General features: G+C 50.4%; 1 protein-coding gene across 2 annotated transcripts in view; it reads right to left on the reverse strand.

Moving 5' to 3' along the window:
- The window catches only part of BCL7C (BAF chromatin remodeling complex subunit BCL7C), a gene marked incomplete at its 3' end in the record, with an annotated part of 32,462 nt that extends 17,774 nt beyond the window's left edge, over positions 1-14,688 (reverse strand). The window contains exons 1-6 of one of the 2 annotated variants that reach the window (XM_079718382.1): positions 14,389-14,644; positions 13,757-13,835; positions 13,314-13,422; positions 13,059-13,220; positions 11,527-11,612; positions 10,779-10,974 (exon numbers count right to left, since the gene is read on the reverse strand). In XM_079718382.1, the coding sequence (XP_079574508.1) occupies positions 10,849-10,974; positions 11,527-11,612; positions 13,059-13,220; positions 13,314-13,422; positions 13,757-13,835; positions 14,389-14,480 (654 nt within the window). In that variant the 5' untranslated portion in view covers positions 14,481-14,644. Of the gene's footprint in view, positions 1-10,778; positions 10,975-11,526; positions 11,613-13,058; positions 13,221-13,313; positions 13,423-13,756; positions 13,836-14,388 lie in introns of those variants that run through there. The other variant, XM_079718381.1, reaches the window with a different exon arrangement.
- Positions 14,689-17,761: the final 3,073 nt, after the last annotated feature.

The following is a 17,761-nucleotide window of genomic DNA, read 5'->3' on the forward strand; positions in this document are numbered from 1 at the left end:
ACCCCCAGTTTTACTTTCAAACTTGGCTAATAGGTAGTCTTTGGAATTAAAGAGACCTTAGGTTAAGTCTAGGTTCTGTCACTAGCTGTGTGACCTTGGACAAGTTACCATAGTTAACTTTTCTATACCTGTTTCTTTTTCTTTTTTTTTTTTTAAATTTATTTGGTTGCACTGGGTCTTAGTTGTGGCAGGTGGCCTCCTTAGCTGCAGCTCGAAGGGTCCTTAGTTGTGACTTGAGGGATCCTTAGTTGTGGCATGTGGGCTCCTTAGTTGCAGCAGGTGGGCTCCTCAGTCACGGCTCGCAGGATCCTTAGTTGCGGCTCGCTGGCTCCTTAGTTGCAGTACGCAGGCTCCTTAATTGTGGTATGTGAACTCTTAGTTGCAGCATGCATGTGGAATCTAGTTCCCTGACCATGGATTGAACCCAGGGCCCCTGCACTGGGAATGCAGAATCTTAACCACTGCACCACCAGTGAAGTCCCTATACCTGTTTCTTCATCAGTAAAATGATGCACTTCCTCTAAGGAATTGTTAGGAGATTGAATTGGAATAATAGGGTGGTTTTCCAACTACATCCTGTAAAGTCTCAAATCAGACAACCTAGTGTTTTCCAAACTTCATTCACATCCCATGTTCCCAACCTTCAGATACCTGTACACCATCTCTACTATTTGCTTAATCTTGTCCTTTAAAAATATCAACTTTTAAAATGGAAAAACATTTATTCAAGAAGGAAACTTTATATCACTACCATAAACAGGAAGTACCTGTCACTTACCCTAGAATGGTAAAAAATAAATACAACAAAATCAAAACGATGGTATTCAATTCTCGCTTGCGATGGTTATAGGCCAAAGCTCTGAGCTCAAGGCCTGGACTTTGTTTAAAAAAGAGATTATCTCAGTCATAAAAGACCACTTATGGCTGTATATGAAATGTCCAGAATAGGCAAGTCTACAGAGACAGAAAGTAGATTAGTGATAGTCTAGGGCTGGAGGAGAATGGGGATGACTGCTAATGGGTATGGTTTGAGGGTGATGAAAATGTTCTAAAGTTGACTGTGGTGATAGCTGCACAACTCTTTGAATATACTTAAAGAACCACTAGATTGTACACTTTAAATGGGTGAATTGTATGGTATATGAATGATCTCTCAATAAAAGTTGTTAGTAAAAAGAGAAAACTGTTAAATCTTATTTTTTTTTTCTCCTTGAGGTAAATGAAAGGATGCAAAGATACCTGAACCAGGACCACTATTATTTAAACTAACCAGGTCAGTGAGCACCCCCCACTCACCATCATCTCCCTGTGGTAAGCTTTTGCCCCCTTATGAAAGGATTCAGTCATAAGCACTCAATGTTAGCTAATATTTCCCCAAACAGATCTGCTAGTCAAGTCGCACAAACCTGGTTTATAACCCTCGCTACTCACCCACTGTCCTGCATCATGACTGTGGAGAAAATCGCCCTGAACCTCACTTTTCTTACTTGTAAAATGTGGACACCTCCCGAGGTATGTATGCACCGCTCCTGACACAAATTAAGCTCTCAATAGTGGCTCTCATCATAAATGTCCTTAAACTCTTGGAGCAGCAGCGCTAGGAATCAAGGGATGTGGCTTTGAACTATGCCTCTGCCCGGACTAGATACACTGGTGGGAAAGCTTGTCTTTGCCATTCCAAAGTCACATTCTCTTGCTGGGCCTCGGTTTCCAGGGCTGTATAATGGGGAGACAGTGGATTCCCAGGGGCAAGTAAATAAAAGAAACCGACTGTGATGGGCTAGTCCCGGGATCCTCACGCCGGCATTACAGCCGGGGAGACAAAGGCCCAGAGGGTCTCAGATGCTGCCCACGGTCAAAAATGCTGGTCAGGAACTGGGGGAAGGGGACACGTCCGCAAGTCCCGGCCTAGGTGACCCTGATCTGCTGCTGTAGAGTAGACACGACCTCGGCGGCACAGTCCCCCGCCCCCGCCCCGCAGCCCTGGGAAAAATCTTGTCTGGAGCGCCCGCACCGGAAGTCCGCCGCGGCCTCTCTAGGACCCCAGCTGGGCGCTCGGTGCCCTTAACGCTTGATTCGCCGCGGAGCGCCCTCCCCGCGCTCGGCCGTTTCCGAGGCGCACTGCCCTCCTTTGTTTCCAGGAAGCTTCACCAAAGGCCGGGAGGGGAGCTGGGTCTGTGGGTCCAATTTTACAGACAAGGTGACTGAAGTCGCACGGCATCTGAACCAGAGCCCTGGCGCCCCATTTAGGGCTGTTTTCATTGATCCCAACCGACTCTCTCTGGCTCCCTCACAATATCTTAAAATAGATACAGTAAAACCTCAACTGGGGTTATAATCGATTACAACAGACTTTTACTTTCGTTTCTTTAGCACTGCATTTCCCAGAGTGCCTGTAGTCCTACCGGTGATTTTAAAAATTAAAGATTGGAAATATTACTTGCTTCACAAAAATTTTGTTTACATACAGCTTCTCCGTGCGTGATCTGCACTTGGTTCACTCTGCTCCTGACACGGGTCAAAGATAGATGAGGAAAAGATTAAAAAAATATATATATATATATATATATATATATGTCCCCTACACACAAACCAGTTCCATTCCTAGAGCACGTTCGTAAGTCCAATTTGTTCCTATGTCCAACAAAGTTAGCCTAGGTACCCCAACTAACACAATCGGCTATATAGTACTGTACTGTAATAGGTTAATAATACTTTTCACACAAATAATACATAACAAACAAACACAAAAAATAAAACAATTTTACAGTACAGTACCTTGAAAAGTACAGCAGTGCACTACAACAGTTGGCATACAGGAGCTGGTAACAAGTGAACAGGCAAGAAGAGTGGAGGAGGGAGAAGAGGTGGGAGATGGTAGAGCTGAAGGATCCTCAGCAATAGGAGACGACGGAGGGCAAGCTGCAATTTCACTTACGCCTGACGTTGATGGCACAGGTTCTGGTTCCTTGCTGGATTCAATTATATCAACCCTCTTGAAAAAACGATCCAGTGATGTCTGGGTAGTAGCTCTTTTTTCCTTGTTGTCGATGACATGGTAGCACTGGATTACATGCTGAACAGCTGCTGCAACCTTTGTGTACTGTTCTACGTTCAGGTCCTGTGCCTCAAAAACTAACAGTGCCTCCTCAAATAAAGAAAATCCCCTTGCCATCTCCTGCATCGTGAATCTCTTCGGTTCTTCAGTTATTTCTTCTTCCTCTTGTCTCTCTTCGTCCTTCCTCTGGGCCTCCAATTCCATCAGGTCTTCATTAGTATAGTACGTGCCTTCAAATTATTGAATTTCTTGAAGTGTTTCAGGAAACTCCCAGGCAGCTACCGTATCTCGCTGCCTCACCACTTCCTTTTACATTTTGAAGGTTGGCTCTAGCCTGGAACCAATGAAACCAGCCATGGCTGGCATTAAAAGATGCACCCTCTGATTCTTCGCTGTGTTTCTTCTTTGAGTCTTCGTAAAGGGTTTTAGCTTCTCTTGAATCAGCATTAAGCTGAGCGGGACTCGACGCTGATGCTGATTCTGCACCCACACTCAGAAGTTTCTCCATCTCCTCCATCACTTTTCCACGCTTCTTTGATACTATTGTCGACATCTTCGGCACAGCAGACTTCACATGTTCCGTGATCTTGTCCTTGTTCTTTAGAATCGTGCTGATGGTTGAACGATTCATGTTATAAGAACGAGTGACATCTACCATCTTTTCACCTCGCTCCACTCTCTCAGTTATTTTCACTTTTGTTTCCATCATTATCGCTTGGCGCTTCTTAGCAGTACCAGCTACAACACCACTGCTTTTACACTTGCTTCCAGACATCCTGGGCTTGAAATAAAGATACTGTACTACTGTACCCTATACAATACTGTACAGTAAAGTACACAAAAACACAACCACTTGTAGAGGATGCACGCAGGTGACAATGTACGCCAGACACGTGAACTAACTTATGTGATTGGACATGCGAATGCAATTCACATCTTCGAAAGTTCACAACTTGAAGGTTCGTATGTAGGGGACTTACTGTATATGGAAAAGATAATATTGGCTTCATGTTTCAGATGAGGCAACTAAGGTCTAGACAGGGAAATGACTTGCCCAAGATCACACAGTTAGTACAAATCAATTGAATCTGGAATACCTCCATTCCTATTCTGCATCCTGACCCTTCACTACACCACAGTTGCATCCCAGAGCTGACTGGAGGAACAAAGGAGGGGACAGGCAGAAAAGCCATTGCCAACAGATGAATATAAGGGAATGGAAAGTAAGTTATTGTGCTCTTCCCTTTCACTTGCCCTGTGTGGGGACCTGGGGGTCACCAACCAGTCACAGCCCTGCCTTCAACGGATGTGGGGAGTCTGCCCGTTGCTGAGTATGCCTATTTCAGATACACCTTCTGAAACTGGGCAAACAACCACAGGATGGGTTTGGGGACCCACTGAGCCCACTGTGAGAAGGACCCGAGCTAAAACTCAGTGGATCACCTGACCTCAGTGAGGTTTTGGGTCTCCAGGAGAACAGAGAGTTGAATGCTACAGTAGAAATGTAACAGGAAAAGGAGTAGGATTTGCCAGTGGAGAAAGGGAGGTGGTCTTTCATTCATTTATCACTAACAAACGCCTACTACTTACCAGTCACTACAGGAGGCCCTGCAACAGAGATGAACAACGTGGCCTTACTCTAGCAGGGGAAAGTGACACGTCAAGTGAAAGAGGAAGTACGGTGACTAACCCGGAACGTGACCTAGTTTGAGGATCACGGGACCTTCCTGAAGGAGGTGAGATCTAAGCCAAGGCCTGAAAGATGAGTAGGCATCAGCCAGGAAGAAAGAGGAAGGGAGGAAGGGAGGAAGGGAAGGGTTTCCCAGGCAGAGGGAGCAGCAAGGGCTAAGATGGGAACTAGCTTTGGCCAGCTTTGGTGTGTTTGAAGTTCCGTGGGTTAAATGGTAGAGAGCTCAGGGGGGAGGAGGGAGAGAGGAGGGCAGAGGCCAAATTGAGCAACTGAGCAGGGCCTGGTCTGCCATGATAAGGAGTTTGGCGCAAGAACTGCATGGGCAAAGGCAGGTGCGAAAGGGCACCATGAGGCCCATGTGGCAGGAAGGCAGGAAGCGAGGTGAGCATCCTGGAAGAAGAGGCTGAGGAGGTGAGGGGGGACCAGGCTGGAGAGCTCAGACATTAGCCTGCAGGCCATGCAAATGAACATGAACGAGAAGAGCAAGACGTGGAGGGGTGGTGGGGACTCTAGGGACTGGAGAGCACATGCTCCGTCTCCAAGGGCAGCCAGCGCCCACAACCCTAGGTAATGACCATGCTTAGTAGCAGACTCAATGTCTCAGAACTTCTGCTTTGTCAAAGGTAGCCGGGAGGCCAGATTTTTATATGAAATCACTTAATTTTACGTGTTGGCAACACATTCAACACCAGGTAAGCCAAGCAAGTCATACCCATAGGCCAGTAAGTCCCAAACTTTGCAGGATATGAGCATCACCTGTGGAGCCAATGCCCCAGTCGCATCCTATACCAATGAAAATGTCTGGGGGTAGAAGCCAGACATCAAAATTTCCCAGGTGGTTCCAATATGCAGCAAAGTTTGAGAACCACTGCCATAGGCTGAGTATATCCTTTGGGTTGCCAGGCAAAGCCATGGGGAGCCATGGGAAGTTTTAGAGCAAGGGAGCAACAGACCAGTTTGGAGTTTAAGGAAAATCAATTCTTAGAAGGAAGGAAGTGTAGTCTGGAGTGAGAAATGGCCTGGGAGCCTAGGGGCAGTGGTGGGATCCCAGTTTGCCAAGAACTGAGGGATTCCCGGGAATGGAACTTGAAGGGCTAACATGGGGAAAGTCCTGGGCAAACCAGAATGCTTGGTCACCCTAGATCCTACCTCTGATATCGTTCTGTCTCCCCAGATTTCTGGGGGACTGATGTGAGGAGAGGAGAGAAGACCACACCAGGAAGCTGATGTTTGAAAGGTCCCTGAGAAAAGGCTATCCATCTCCCTGGGATGTACTCATCCAGGGCTCTGAGCCCCAGGCTAGACAGACTTGTGCGGGGGAAATAGAAACAGGCAGAGGACTTGGACCCATCTGCTCTCCACCCAGCAGAGCGATCCTAGTCAAAGACAAGTCTATGGCATCTAACCCAGCAATAGAAAGGAACAAACTACTGATCCAAGCAACAGTGTGGATGACTCTCAAAAACATTATGCTGAGTGAAAGGAAACGGATGCAAAGGAGTACATACATTCCATGCATGTGAAGTTCAACAACAGGTTAACCTAATCAAAACCAAAATCAGAACAGCGCTGCCTCTAGGGAGCTGGGGACAGGGAAGGGGCAACAGGAAACTTTCCGGGGGGGATAGTGATATAGTTGATAAGGGCTTGCATTATGCAAATTATATATTTGTTGAAACTCACTGGATCACAGTTAACACCTGTGCATTTTGCTATATGAATAGTTTTGCTATATGAATACTATATGAATAGTTTTTCTTTTTACAGGAAAAGAAAAACCTGTAAATAAATACTGGACTCTAGTGAAAACTGTGCATGCCTAAGTGTAGAGAGGGCAGTATACCATTGTCTGCAACTTATTTTGAAATGTATCAAGAAAATAAGAAAGGTTGTTAGATGGATGGATAGGGCTATGTGATAAAGCAAACAGTAAACTGTTATAGAATCTAGGTGGTAGGTACATCAGTGTTACCTGTACAATTCTTCCAATTTTGCTGTAAACTTTAAAACTATAATAAAATATTAAGGGAAAAAACCCTCTAAGTCTGATCATGTTACTCCTCTGCTCAGACCCCTTCAACAGCTCTTCATCTCACCCAGAACAAAAGCCAAAGTCCTGACAATGGCCTCCAAGCAGGATAACCTTACATCCTGGTTATCCCGTTTCACCTGTTATCTTGGGATAATTATTAATACATCCTCTTTTATCCTCAAAGTTTGAATGACAGGTTATGTGCCTGTCCTGCCTCTGAGGCCCTTGCTGACCTGACCTCACTTCCCACCGCTCTCTCCCTCCTCCCTCTGCTCCAGAGGCACTGATCTCATTTCCAGGCATGTGCCCCCTCAGGGTCTTTGCACTGGCTGTTCCCTCTTCCTGGAATGCATTTCCCCCAAGCATGTGCAAGGCTTTCTCCCTCACTTCCTTCAACCTTTTCCTCGAATGTCTCCTTAGTCAGGCCTCCCCTGACCTCCCTATTTAAAATTGCAATCTGCTCTTTCCCCACTTCCCTTACTCTATTTTTTCCACAGTGCTTATAACTTTCTACATATAATCTAATTTACTGAAGCTAAGTTCCGTGAAGGCAAGGATATTTTTCCATCTTGTCTATGCTGTATCCCCAGGGCCTAGAACAGTACCTGGCAAACAGTAAGTGCACAATAAATACACGTTGCTATGAATAAAGGAATTCCCCTGCCTTTGTGGAGCTTGCAGTCTGGTGCTGGAGACCGAAGCCAACATCGACCATCACAAGAGAATTCCTGATGCTCTGGGAAACGGCAGAAGAGGGGACGAGGGGCACGAGGAGAGGAGAGAAGACCACACCAGGAAGCTGAGGTTTGAAAAACAAGAAGCCATCTCCCAGATGAAGAGGGACGAGAAGGGCACTCCTGGCCGAGCAAACAGCATGAGCAAAGCCACAGAGGTGAGGAAAAAAGCAAAGTGTCTGGGGGTGATTATAGGCAGTTCCAAGGGTAGCTGTGCAGGGATGGGATGAAGAGGCGGAGTGTGGTGCCATCCTGCAGGTAATGAGGGGACTGGAGGGTTTTAACCCCGGGCAGCATCATGGGCAGATTCGGGTTTCTGAGACCGCCCAGCTGCTGGGTGGACAATGGATTGCTGATGGGCCAGAGCGAAGCAGGGAAACTCACTGGGAGGCACCAGCAAAACAGTGGGGCCCTAAAGAAAGGGGCAAGTGGGAGGGTTATTTAGGACAAGGACTTAACGGGACAGGGTGACTCATGGGATGTTGACTCTGACTTCTGGGTGCTCCCATCTTAGCCAGCTCCTGGGATTGTGGGCCATTTCTGGGGAATCCCAGAGGGGATGCTGGGAACAGGTGGGGAGGAGGGCTAGGCTGAGGATCTGTGGGATGTCCCGGTGGAGATGTCGTGAAGGCATCTGGCTCTTTGAGCCTGGAGGTAGGGGGCAGAACTAGGAGGCAGAGACTTGGGAACCATTAATTCAAGGAGTAGATGGGACCTAGCAGGGAAAGTGTTCATGAAAAGAGCTAGGCCAGAGCCAGAGATATTTAAGGGATCAGGAAAAGGAGAGAGTGACATAGGGGAAGAATGGCAGAGCACTGGAGGATAGGGCCCGAGAGCCAAGGGTGAATAATTTCCAAAAAGGGAGTGTGGATGTGGGGAGGGGGTGGGGACGGCATTGCAAGGTGATGGTCAGGGATATGGCTATGGAAGAGGTGGCTTTTAAATCAGGCTACAGAGCAGGCTACAGAAAAGGTGAGGGCAGGCTTGGGCTAAGGGACAGCTGCCCGGGGACTGGGGCCTTGGGCTAGGAGAGGGATAGGAATGGGGAAGACTCAAACTTCAGCCTTTCAAGCCTACTCAGAAATGACTCTTCCTCCCCAGTCTCACTGGCAGGTGAGTCTCTGGCCTCTACCCCTACCCCCTAATATCCTCATCTGTAAAATGGGGTAATAGGAAAAACAGCTGCCATTTGTTGAGCACTTACTATGTACCAAACCAAGGACTCTCTCTCCATGTATTGCCTCATTTAATCCTCACAATAATCTCACCAGGCTGATGTTACTATTATCCCCATTGTACAGATGAGACAACTGAGGCACAGAGAGGTTAAGTCACTTGCTCAAGGTCACACAGTGAATGAATGGAGACGCTGAGATTCTAACCCAGAGCCTGAATTCTGGACCTTAACGCTGTACTCCTAATCCATACAAAGCACTTTACATTTTACAGAGTGCTCTCATTACCACATGAGGTGATTCAGGGGAATAACGAGAGGACCCACACACCCTAGAAATGGCTGAGGTTTTCATCACATGTGCTGAGGCGGAATAATGGCCCTCCAAAGATGTCTAGGCCTTATCCCCAGAACCTGTGAATATTTTACTTTACATGGCAAATAAGATTCTGCCAATGTGATGAAATTAACAATCTTGAGCTGGGAAGATTAGCCTAGATTATGCAGGTGGGTCCAATGTAATCACAAGAGTCTTTAATAGAGGGAGGTAGGAGAGTCAGAGAAGCAGATGTGACAATGGAAGCAGAGACAGAAAGGGAGTTTGGACGATGTTATGCTGCTGGATCTGAAGATGGAGGGAGGGGCCACAAGGGATGCAGGTGGTCTGCAGAAGCTGGAAAAGCAGGCAAACAGATTCTCCCCTACAGTCTCTGGAAGGAACCAGCCCTGTCAACATTTTTACTTTAACCGACTGAGAGTAATTTTGGACTTCTAACCTCCAGAATGCTAAAATAATACATTTGCATTGTTTTAAGCCACTAAAATTGTGGTAATTTGTTAGGCAGCAATAAGAAATGAATGTACCACATCACTGCACATCTGGCTCCCCTGGCCAACCTGGCTCAAATATTAGTACTGAAGCTGCTGTCAGGAAACACCCTGAATATTTTTTAAAGTTCTTTAAAGTTTCAATTTGGTCTTCTCTGAACCTCAGTCTCTTCCTTTGTTAAAAATAAAAATAGGAAAAAAAATAAAAATAAAAATAGGGCTAATACACCTGACTCTGACTCTCTTGCAGGCACAGAGTGAAGGTACCCTTATATTATTTGAAGTTTCCCACAACCCACTGCAGCAGATGAGGCCTAGTTATTGTCCCCGTTGCTCAGATGAACAAACTAAGGCTCAGAGAGGGGAAACAGCCAGCATAGAGCCACACAGCTAGTGAGTAACAGAGCCAGGACTTTAACCAGGACTTCTGACTTCAGATCTACCACACTGAGGTACATGTCTCAGAGTCAAGCTTGTGTGCCACCTACTCAGAGAAGCCTTCCTGGAGAGCCTCAGCCCATTCATTAATTCATTCATTCACCAAACAATTGCTATGACTGCTCTATGCCTAGTGTGCTGCTAGGCAAGGCTGGGACCAAGTTCTGCTCTCAGGAGCCCGCAGCCTAGTGGATGAGATAGACATACAAACCAACCATCCCCAAACAGCCTGATAAATGCTGAGACAAAGGGAAAGAAGCACACGGGGTTGTAGGAGCCCGAAGGGGAGAAACTCACTGAGCCTGGGGAAGGCTTCCTGGAGAAGGTAGTGACTGAGCCGAAGACAAGCAAGATTCAACCAGAAGTGTGGGCAGGGGTTCCAGTGGAGGAATGGCTAAGCAGAGGCAGGGAGGAATGATGCTGTAGCTTCCTGAGGGCAGGGACTGTGTTGGGTCATCCCAGGCCCCAAAGTCCCTCTGGGCTTCTGTGTTCCTGTGTGTGAATGGGAATCACGGGCCTGGCTGTCCAGAGCTTTGGTAATTGCTGGGCCCAGGGGAGGACTGAGCAGGAAGAAAAGGGGTCCTGGGATTACCAGAGCAGGAGGGCTGAAGGAAGGGTCAAAGGTAAGGGGGACAGGACAGGGTGGAGGGAGTGCTGGGGAGACAGGGTGCTAGCTCAAACCCCTCTTCCATGTCTGACTCAGGGTGTGACTACAGATAGGTCTTCTCAGAGCCTCAGTGACCCCATCTGAGAAATGGAGCGTGAGACAAAACTGTCTCCAAAGACCCTCCCCAGCCCTGACGGGGAAATGACATGACACAAAATTACAAAAGGGTCTTTATTTGTAAAAAGCCAAAGGGACCCCTGGGGCAACAGGACAGGCAGGCCGGCTTCTCAGGGGTCAGGGGCATTTGGGCAGATGCGCTTGAGTGGGGGGGCGCCCTCCGAGTCCTCTGTATCACCCTGGGCTGCCTCGGGGACAGGTGGCACTGGCTCAAAGACGGGGTAAGCTTCAGGGGCCTGGAGAGGAAGGGTGGACAGGCATGAGCTCCACCCAAACCCAGGAGTGCAGCCTCCTAGCCTATGCCTTCTCGAAAGCCTCCACTCCACTCCCCTCCTGGACCCGGGAGTCTAGCCCAGGGCCAGGGCCCCAGGACGCAGATTAAGTAGGGCGCCGGAAACAACAACAACACCATTTGGGGGAAAGAAGCTGATATTTGATATTTCTCGAAAACGTATCACGGTAGTCCTTGTGGGAAAAGTCAGAAGTTTGTGGGGGGACTTTCTTAAGCTAATTATATACTTAGGATTAAAAAAAAAATACTTGGAGGTGCACCATGATCTTTTCAGGCTTTTAATGGTCTCAAATCAGCCCCAAACCAGCCCGCAGGATTTTGTTTCTAAAACACCCTTTTCTTTTCAGTCCCAAGAACCCAGCCTTATAGCCTTTAGCTGTGTCCAAGGTCTACATTTCCCACCTGGACCTCAAGAGTGCAGCCCCCAAGGCTTTGGCTACCCCAGAGCCCCCATTCCCTCTAAGACCTGGCAGTCCAGCCTCCTGGCCACTCTCACCTCAGCCTCCAGCAATTCTGGAACAGGCTCCTCCTTGGTCAGCATTGGAGGTTCATCGGTGCTGCCCGCAGTTATGCCCCCAGGATCTGAAACATGAGATTAACAGGTGTTCCCTGAGCAGCTGCTCTGTGCCACAGCACAGACCAAGAGGGAAACACACCAATCACATAAACCCGCGGGCTGTGGGAGCACTGAGTGGGGAGCCAGTCACCTGGCTGCAACCCAGGAAGAAAACACAGGAAGGACATTTAGGTGGGATCTTGACGGGTGAGTAGATTTGATCAGGCAGACAAATGGGGAGCTGGAGTACATTTCAGGCAGAGGGAACAGAAGCTTGGCAAGCCCAGATTCTGGGGCTGGACTGCCTGGGTTCGAATCCTGACCCTGGGCAAGTGACTTAATTGCTCTAAGCCTGTTCTCCCCACCTGTAAAATGGAGATGATTACAGTAATTACCACATGAGACTGTTGTAAGAATTAGATAACACAGGAAAAGCCATTAGTACAGTGCCCCGCACACAGGAAGTGCTCGAGAAATGCCAATTATTGTTTTTATATTAGTAAAGGTACACAAGCGTGTGGTATGATCTAGACAACATGGAACACAGGCCCAAGCCATGGTGTTCTTGAAAGGGAACAATGAGGTCAGCAGGGGACAGTTCACGAAGGGCCCGGAGTGCCAGGCTGAGAAGTCAAAGGTCACAGGCAGCCATTGAAGGCTTTGAAGCAGGAAAATGACCTCGTCAACCTTGTGCTCTGGTAGCTGTGTGGGTCCAACTGGAAGAGAAGAGACCCAGGAGGAGGCTGGAGCTAGGGGCGGGTGAGAGAGATGACAGAGCCTGGGAAGGCAGACACATTGGGGAGGTGAATCTGACCAGATAGGGGATTGACTCTATGGGAAGAAAGAGGAGCTGAGGAGGACTCATACCCCAGATCCTGGCTCACTAGCTGTGTGAGCTTGGGCAACTTACTGAACCTCTCTGGGTTTCAGTTTCTCATCTATAAATGGAGATCATGACCCTCACAGGGTTGTTGTAAGGATTAAATGAGATAAAACATGGAAAGTGCTTAGAAGGGTGCCTGGCACACAGTAAGAGCTCAATAAGTATTAGCTGTTATTATCACTTATTATTAATCACTCTTACGATTATCACTATTACTCATTCCTTAGCAAATATTTATTGAGCACCTACTATGTGTTCCATGGTGTTCTGAGGATACAGCAGTGAACAAGATTGATATGGGCCCAACATTCAGGAAGTGGGAGTGGCAGAGAAAGATACTTAACTAGTAAAAAGCTAAATTTACATGAAAACCTCAGACAGTGCTAAGTTATCCACAGATGCTAAGAAGCCAGGGGAAGGAGAAAGATAGTCCCTAGAGGAAGGGTGGTGACTTTCCACAGGACTCAGGGAAGGCCTCCCAAGGAGGCAACACAGGAGGGGGGAGCAGGTCGAGGGGTAAGCTGGTGGCTTCGACCTTGGAGAGAACAAGATTCAGAAGAGACGGCTCCTGGGAGGCACCTGGTCCTACCTCTCTCCTGGCCCAGCTGTGGGGGCTGAGCATCCTCCGGGACCCCTTCTGGTGGTCCAGCAGGTGACACAGGGCGGCTGGGCTGGGGGGTGCCCCCAGGGCTGGGATCGGTGCCCTTTTGCAGGGAGCCTTCTGAATGGAAACTCTGGTTACTGTTCTCATCTGTGGGAGCAAAAGCCAAAAGGGTTGGGCCTGAGGCCTCCAGCCCCCTCCCTCAATCCCCACAGCCCCCCACATCTCAGCATCCCTACATACCATTGAGATCGAGCAGGATGAGAGGGCCACCCCCTCGGGGACTGGCACCCCTGCCCCTCCGCTCCCGGCCTCGGGATCTCTCTGCCCCGCCACCTGCCCTCCGTCGCTCCTGGGGGTTAGAGGGCTAAGGGTCAGAGTCAGCTTTCTAGTTAGCACTTGCAAAGCCCCCACTGTACAAATAAGGAAACTGAAGCACAGAGAAGCAGAAGGCCCTGCATGAGGGGACAGGTTGTGCACACTGGGTTAGGTCTTGAACTGGGGTGGGGGGGAGCGGGGTCCGGTGTGGGGGGAGGGGGAAGAGGCGGAGTTACTACTAATTGTTAACATCTGTCCGGGCTCTTGCATTTGAGGTCTGAGTGCGGACTGGAGGTGGAGGCCAGGGTGGGGAGGGGCTTGCCTGAGGCTGCACAGAGGAAGGGCCTGGTGTGGGAGAACTTGCTCACCTCCTCCTGGGGGTCCACCACTGGCACCCACTTGAAGATACGAAGGGAAGTGTCGCCCACAGTCACCCAGCGCTTCTCCCTGTGGGACGGTGGGGGGACTGGGTCAGAGAGGCCTGAGGAGAGAGCCACCCCAGGAGCTGGATACATCTGGGGATACCTGTAGAGGTGGTGGTGGTGCCGGAGGGAAGGGGCAGTTTTGCTAATGGGACATAGTTAGAGGGAGAAACCCTGCAGACCCGAGGGTATATAGATGGGGGGTGCCTCTAGAGAGAGAGTGTGACTTGGGGTCATGGCTCTGCAGACCCCTGGGGTATATACGTGGAGAGCGCGACTATGGGCCGGACTGGGGACCAAAGCAATGAAGATCACTCTGCATACTTGCGAAAGGAGTGTCAAAGCTTCAGGGGGCGGGGCATAAATGGGGGCTCCAGCCTTGGGAGGGCGGCGCTGGTGAACACGCTTTGTAGACCCCAGGGTGTAGCCAGGAGAAGGAAGATAGAGCCCTGCAGATCCAGGGCGCAGCTGGGAGGCACACCTAACACCTGGGGGCCACAGCTGGCGAAGGGGGGTAGACGTATCTGGGGGAGGAGTGGCCCATCGTGTCCCGTCCCTGGCCCCGGGGCAGTGCTCACCATCTCCGGACCTTCTCGATGGTCGCCATCACCTTCTTGATGTCATCCTTGGCCCGGCTCCGGGTCTCGGCCCGCACAGTCCGGCCGGCCATGCTGCCGGGACTGGGGCCGAGGCCGAGCCCGCGGCTGGGCCGCCTCCCGTCCGGCTGGCTCAGGCTCGGCGCCAGGCCGGGGCGCCACTCTCTCGTTCTGTCGTCTCTCCGGGAGTTGACCGCGCCCTCCCTCGCTCCCCAAGGCTTCCGCGAGTCCCCGCCCCGCTTCCTGCCGCCGCGCCCCGCCCCGGCCCGTCCCCGGAGCGGCCGGGCGGCGCGGGCGGCCAGAGCCCAGGCCTGGAAGCCGGCCGACCCCGCCCCGACCGGGCCCGCCCCCCCGGGGCACCCGGACGAGCAGCGCCCCCTGCCCGCCGCCGAGAGGCAGGTTGGGAGCCGCTGGGCGACTGGACGCGCGCGGTGGGGCTGCGGCCTTGCGTTCAGACCACGTAGGCGCCAGGGGGCGCGAGAGGGTGTGTGTCCTGCGTGCTACCGCTGCTCGTGGGGGCGTCCCTGGAACGGGGTGTGTGTGTGTGCGCGTGTGCGTGTGCGTGGGTGTGTGTCCCCCTCGCCAGGCTATCTGGTTCTACACTGTTCAACTACTCATTCATTCAACAGTCTATTGACTGAGTGCCAGTTACGTGCCAGACACTGAAAATATGACTGACTCTCCACCCACCAGAATGGCTAAAGTGAGAATGACGGACCCTACCAAGTGGAGGCGAAGAAGTAGAGCAACTGGATCCCTCATATTTCTGGGGGAGTGTAAATTGGTAGAGACACTTTGGAAAGCTGGCGGTTTTCGAGTGAAACTCTATGATCCAGCAGTTCCACTCCTAGGTCGTTAACACCCAACAGAAATGCGTAGGTATCAGAACCAAGGGGTCTGTACTGGAATGTTCATAGCTCTATTCATAATAGCCTCAGACTGGAAACAACCCATCGACAGGGGAGTGCAAAATGATTGTAGCCTGTTCAAACCATGGAGGACACAGCAAGGAGAGTGATGTCCTGCTACCCCCAACAACTGGGACAAGTCTCATGAAAGAAGTCAGATACAGCACTACATACTGTATGATTCCATTTATATAAAGTTCAAAGCAGGCAAAACCGGGCTTCCCTGGTGGCGCAGTGGTTAAGAATCCGCCTGTCAATTCAGGGGACACGGGTTCGAGCCCTGGTTGGGGAAGGTCCCACATGCTGCAGAGCAACTGAATCTGTGCACCACAACTGCTGAGCCTGCGCTATAGAGCCCAAGAGCCACAACTACTCAAGCCTGTGCCCCTGGAGCCCGTGCTTCGAAACGGGAGAGGCCACCGCAATGAGAAGCCTGCACACTGCAACAAAGAGTAGCCCCCGCTCACCGCAACTAAAGAAAGCCTGCGGCGCAGCAATGAAGACCAAACGCAGCCAAAAATAAATAAATATATAAATTGGAAAAAAAACAGACGAAACCAAGTAATGTTGTGAGAAATCAGAATAATGGTCAGCCTTGGGACTGGGAGGGGCTAAGAGGGGGCTCTGGGAACTGGTCATGTTCTGTTTCTTAATCTGGCCTTGGTTCCCAGGGCATATTTACTCTTGGAAAATTCGTCAGGCTGTACCCTTATGATGTGTGTACTTTTCCCTGTGTATATTTTACTTCAATGGAAAGTTTACTTAAAATGAGTGTGCCTTGGTTGATTTTGTTTGAGGCTGTGTTTGTCAGCAGATACCACCTTCTAAATTTCTGTTATGTGTGTGTGTGTTTCAAGGGTGTGGCTATTGTGTCTGTGTGTTTTGGTGTTACTATGTTCAGAGGGGTTAAGGTATAGGAAGGTGGTTATGACAGCATTTCTGGATCCAAACTGCTGGGGTAAAATCCCAGCTCTTCTTGTCCAGTGACCTTGGACAAGTCACTTATTTCTAATTCCTCAGCTATAACATGGGAGTGAGTTAATACCTGTATAACTTAGAACAGTGCCTTGCACATAGTAAATACCCAACAACAGTCTCTGTTAAAAAAATGTGTGATGGTGGCTTCCCTGGTGGCGGAGTGGTTAAGAATCTGCCTGCCCAATGCAGGGGACACGGGTTCGAGCCCTGGTCCGGGAAGCTCCCACATGCCGTGGAGCAACTAATACCATGCGCCACAACTACTGAACCTGCGTTCTAGAGCCCACGTACTGCAACTGCTGAAGCCCGTGCGCCTAGAGCCTGTGCTCCGCAGCAAGAGACGCCACCGCAGTGAGAAGCCCGCGCACCGCAACGAAGAGTAGCCCCTGCTCACCGCAACTAGGGAAAGCCCGCACACAGCAACAAAGACCCAATGCAGCCCCCACCCCCAAAAAAGTGTGTGATGGCCCCACCTGCTGTGCCCTCTGCCAGTTCATCTATTTCTTCCTTTATTCTGGCAGTTGTCTGCACATGGCAATGTACTCACAGACACACAGGTCTCCTTCCCAGTTTCTTCATTCACAAACCCCATAACAAGCTGTTGTCTATCGTTTCCCCATCAGACTGTGAGCTCCTCAGGGGGCTAGAGACCAAGAATGGATCATCTCTGGGTCCCAGAGCCCAGGAGAGTGTGGGTGCTTGGGAACCATTTGTGGGGATAAGTAAGTGTGTACAGACCGTTCAGCATTTATCCGCATCAGGTTAGTGGTTTGACGTGTGGGTATGACTCCCTGTACCTGTCTCTCTTAAGCTTGTTCCTGTGTGAGAACCCTTCAGTAGATGCGGGTGTGTCAGAAGAATTCTCTTACTGGGTCTGGTAAGGTGAGGTGAGGTGGCCCCCTAGTAGGTGTGACTGTGAAAGCAAGGGCAGGAGACATCTGAGATAGGCCGGGAGGTGTATGTCCGTGTAGGTGTGGCCTAAGCCTGAGGGCCCCCACCTTGGTCTCTCAAGCACCCCGCTCTCCCCTCCCCCAGCCAAGAGGAAGGGCAGCACATTCCTGTCCTGCCAGATGCTCCCTCTCCACCACCCATCCCTCCCAAGCTTTCTCCGAAAAGCAGCCCAGGCGCCAAGCCTTCCTCCAGGTCGGAGCCTGAGCCTTCTCCTCCCATCTGACTCAGGGCTGTCTCCCAGGCCCCGGCAACCCAAGCCTACAGGTCCCGAGTCCACTCTGCAGACAACCTGCCGCCCCCTTCCCGACTAGGCCGTGCATGCAGGGAGCTGAGCTCAGGGCCAAGGAATCCTGCCCGGGGCGGCGGAGGTGGGGTGGGAGGTGGGGTGGAAGCGGGTGGTAGATTGTTGGGGTCTGAGCCCTGATTGGCTACGGCCTGGCCACGCCCCTACCCTTTTCCCCCTTCTCCCCTCCTCGGTAGGGGGGCGTGGAGGCAACCGGGATCAGCCTGGGGCCAGC

The sequence above is a fragment of the Hyperoodon ampullatus genome, assembly GCF_949752795.1.
Source record: "Hyperoodon ampullatus genome assembly, chromosome: 14".
Classification (NCBI taxonomy): domain Eukaryota; kingdom Metazoa; phylum Chordata; class Mammalia; order Artiodactyla; family Ziphiidae; genus Hyperoodon; species Hyperoodon ampullatus.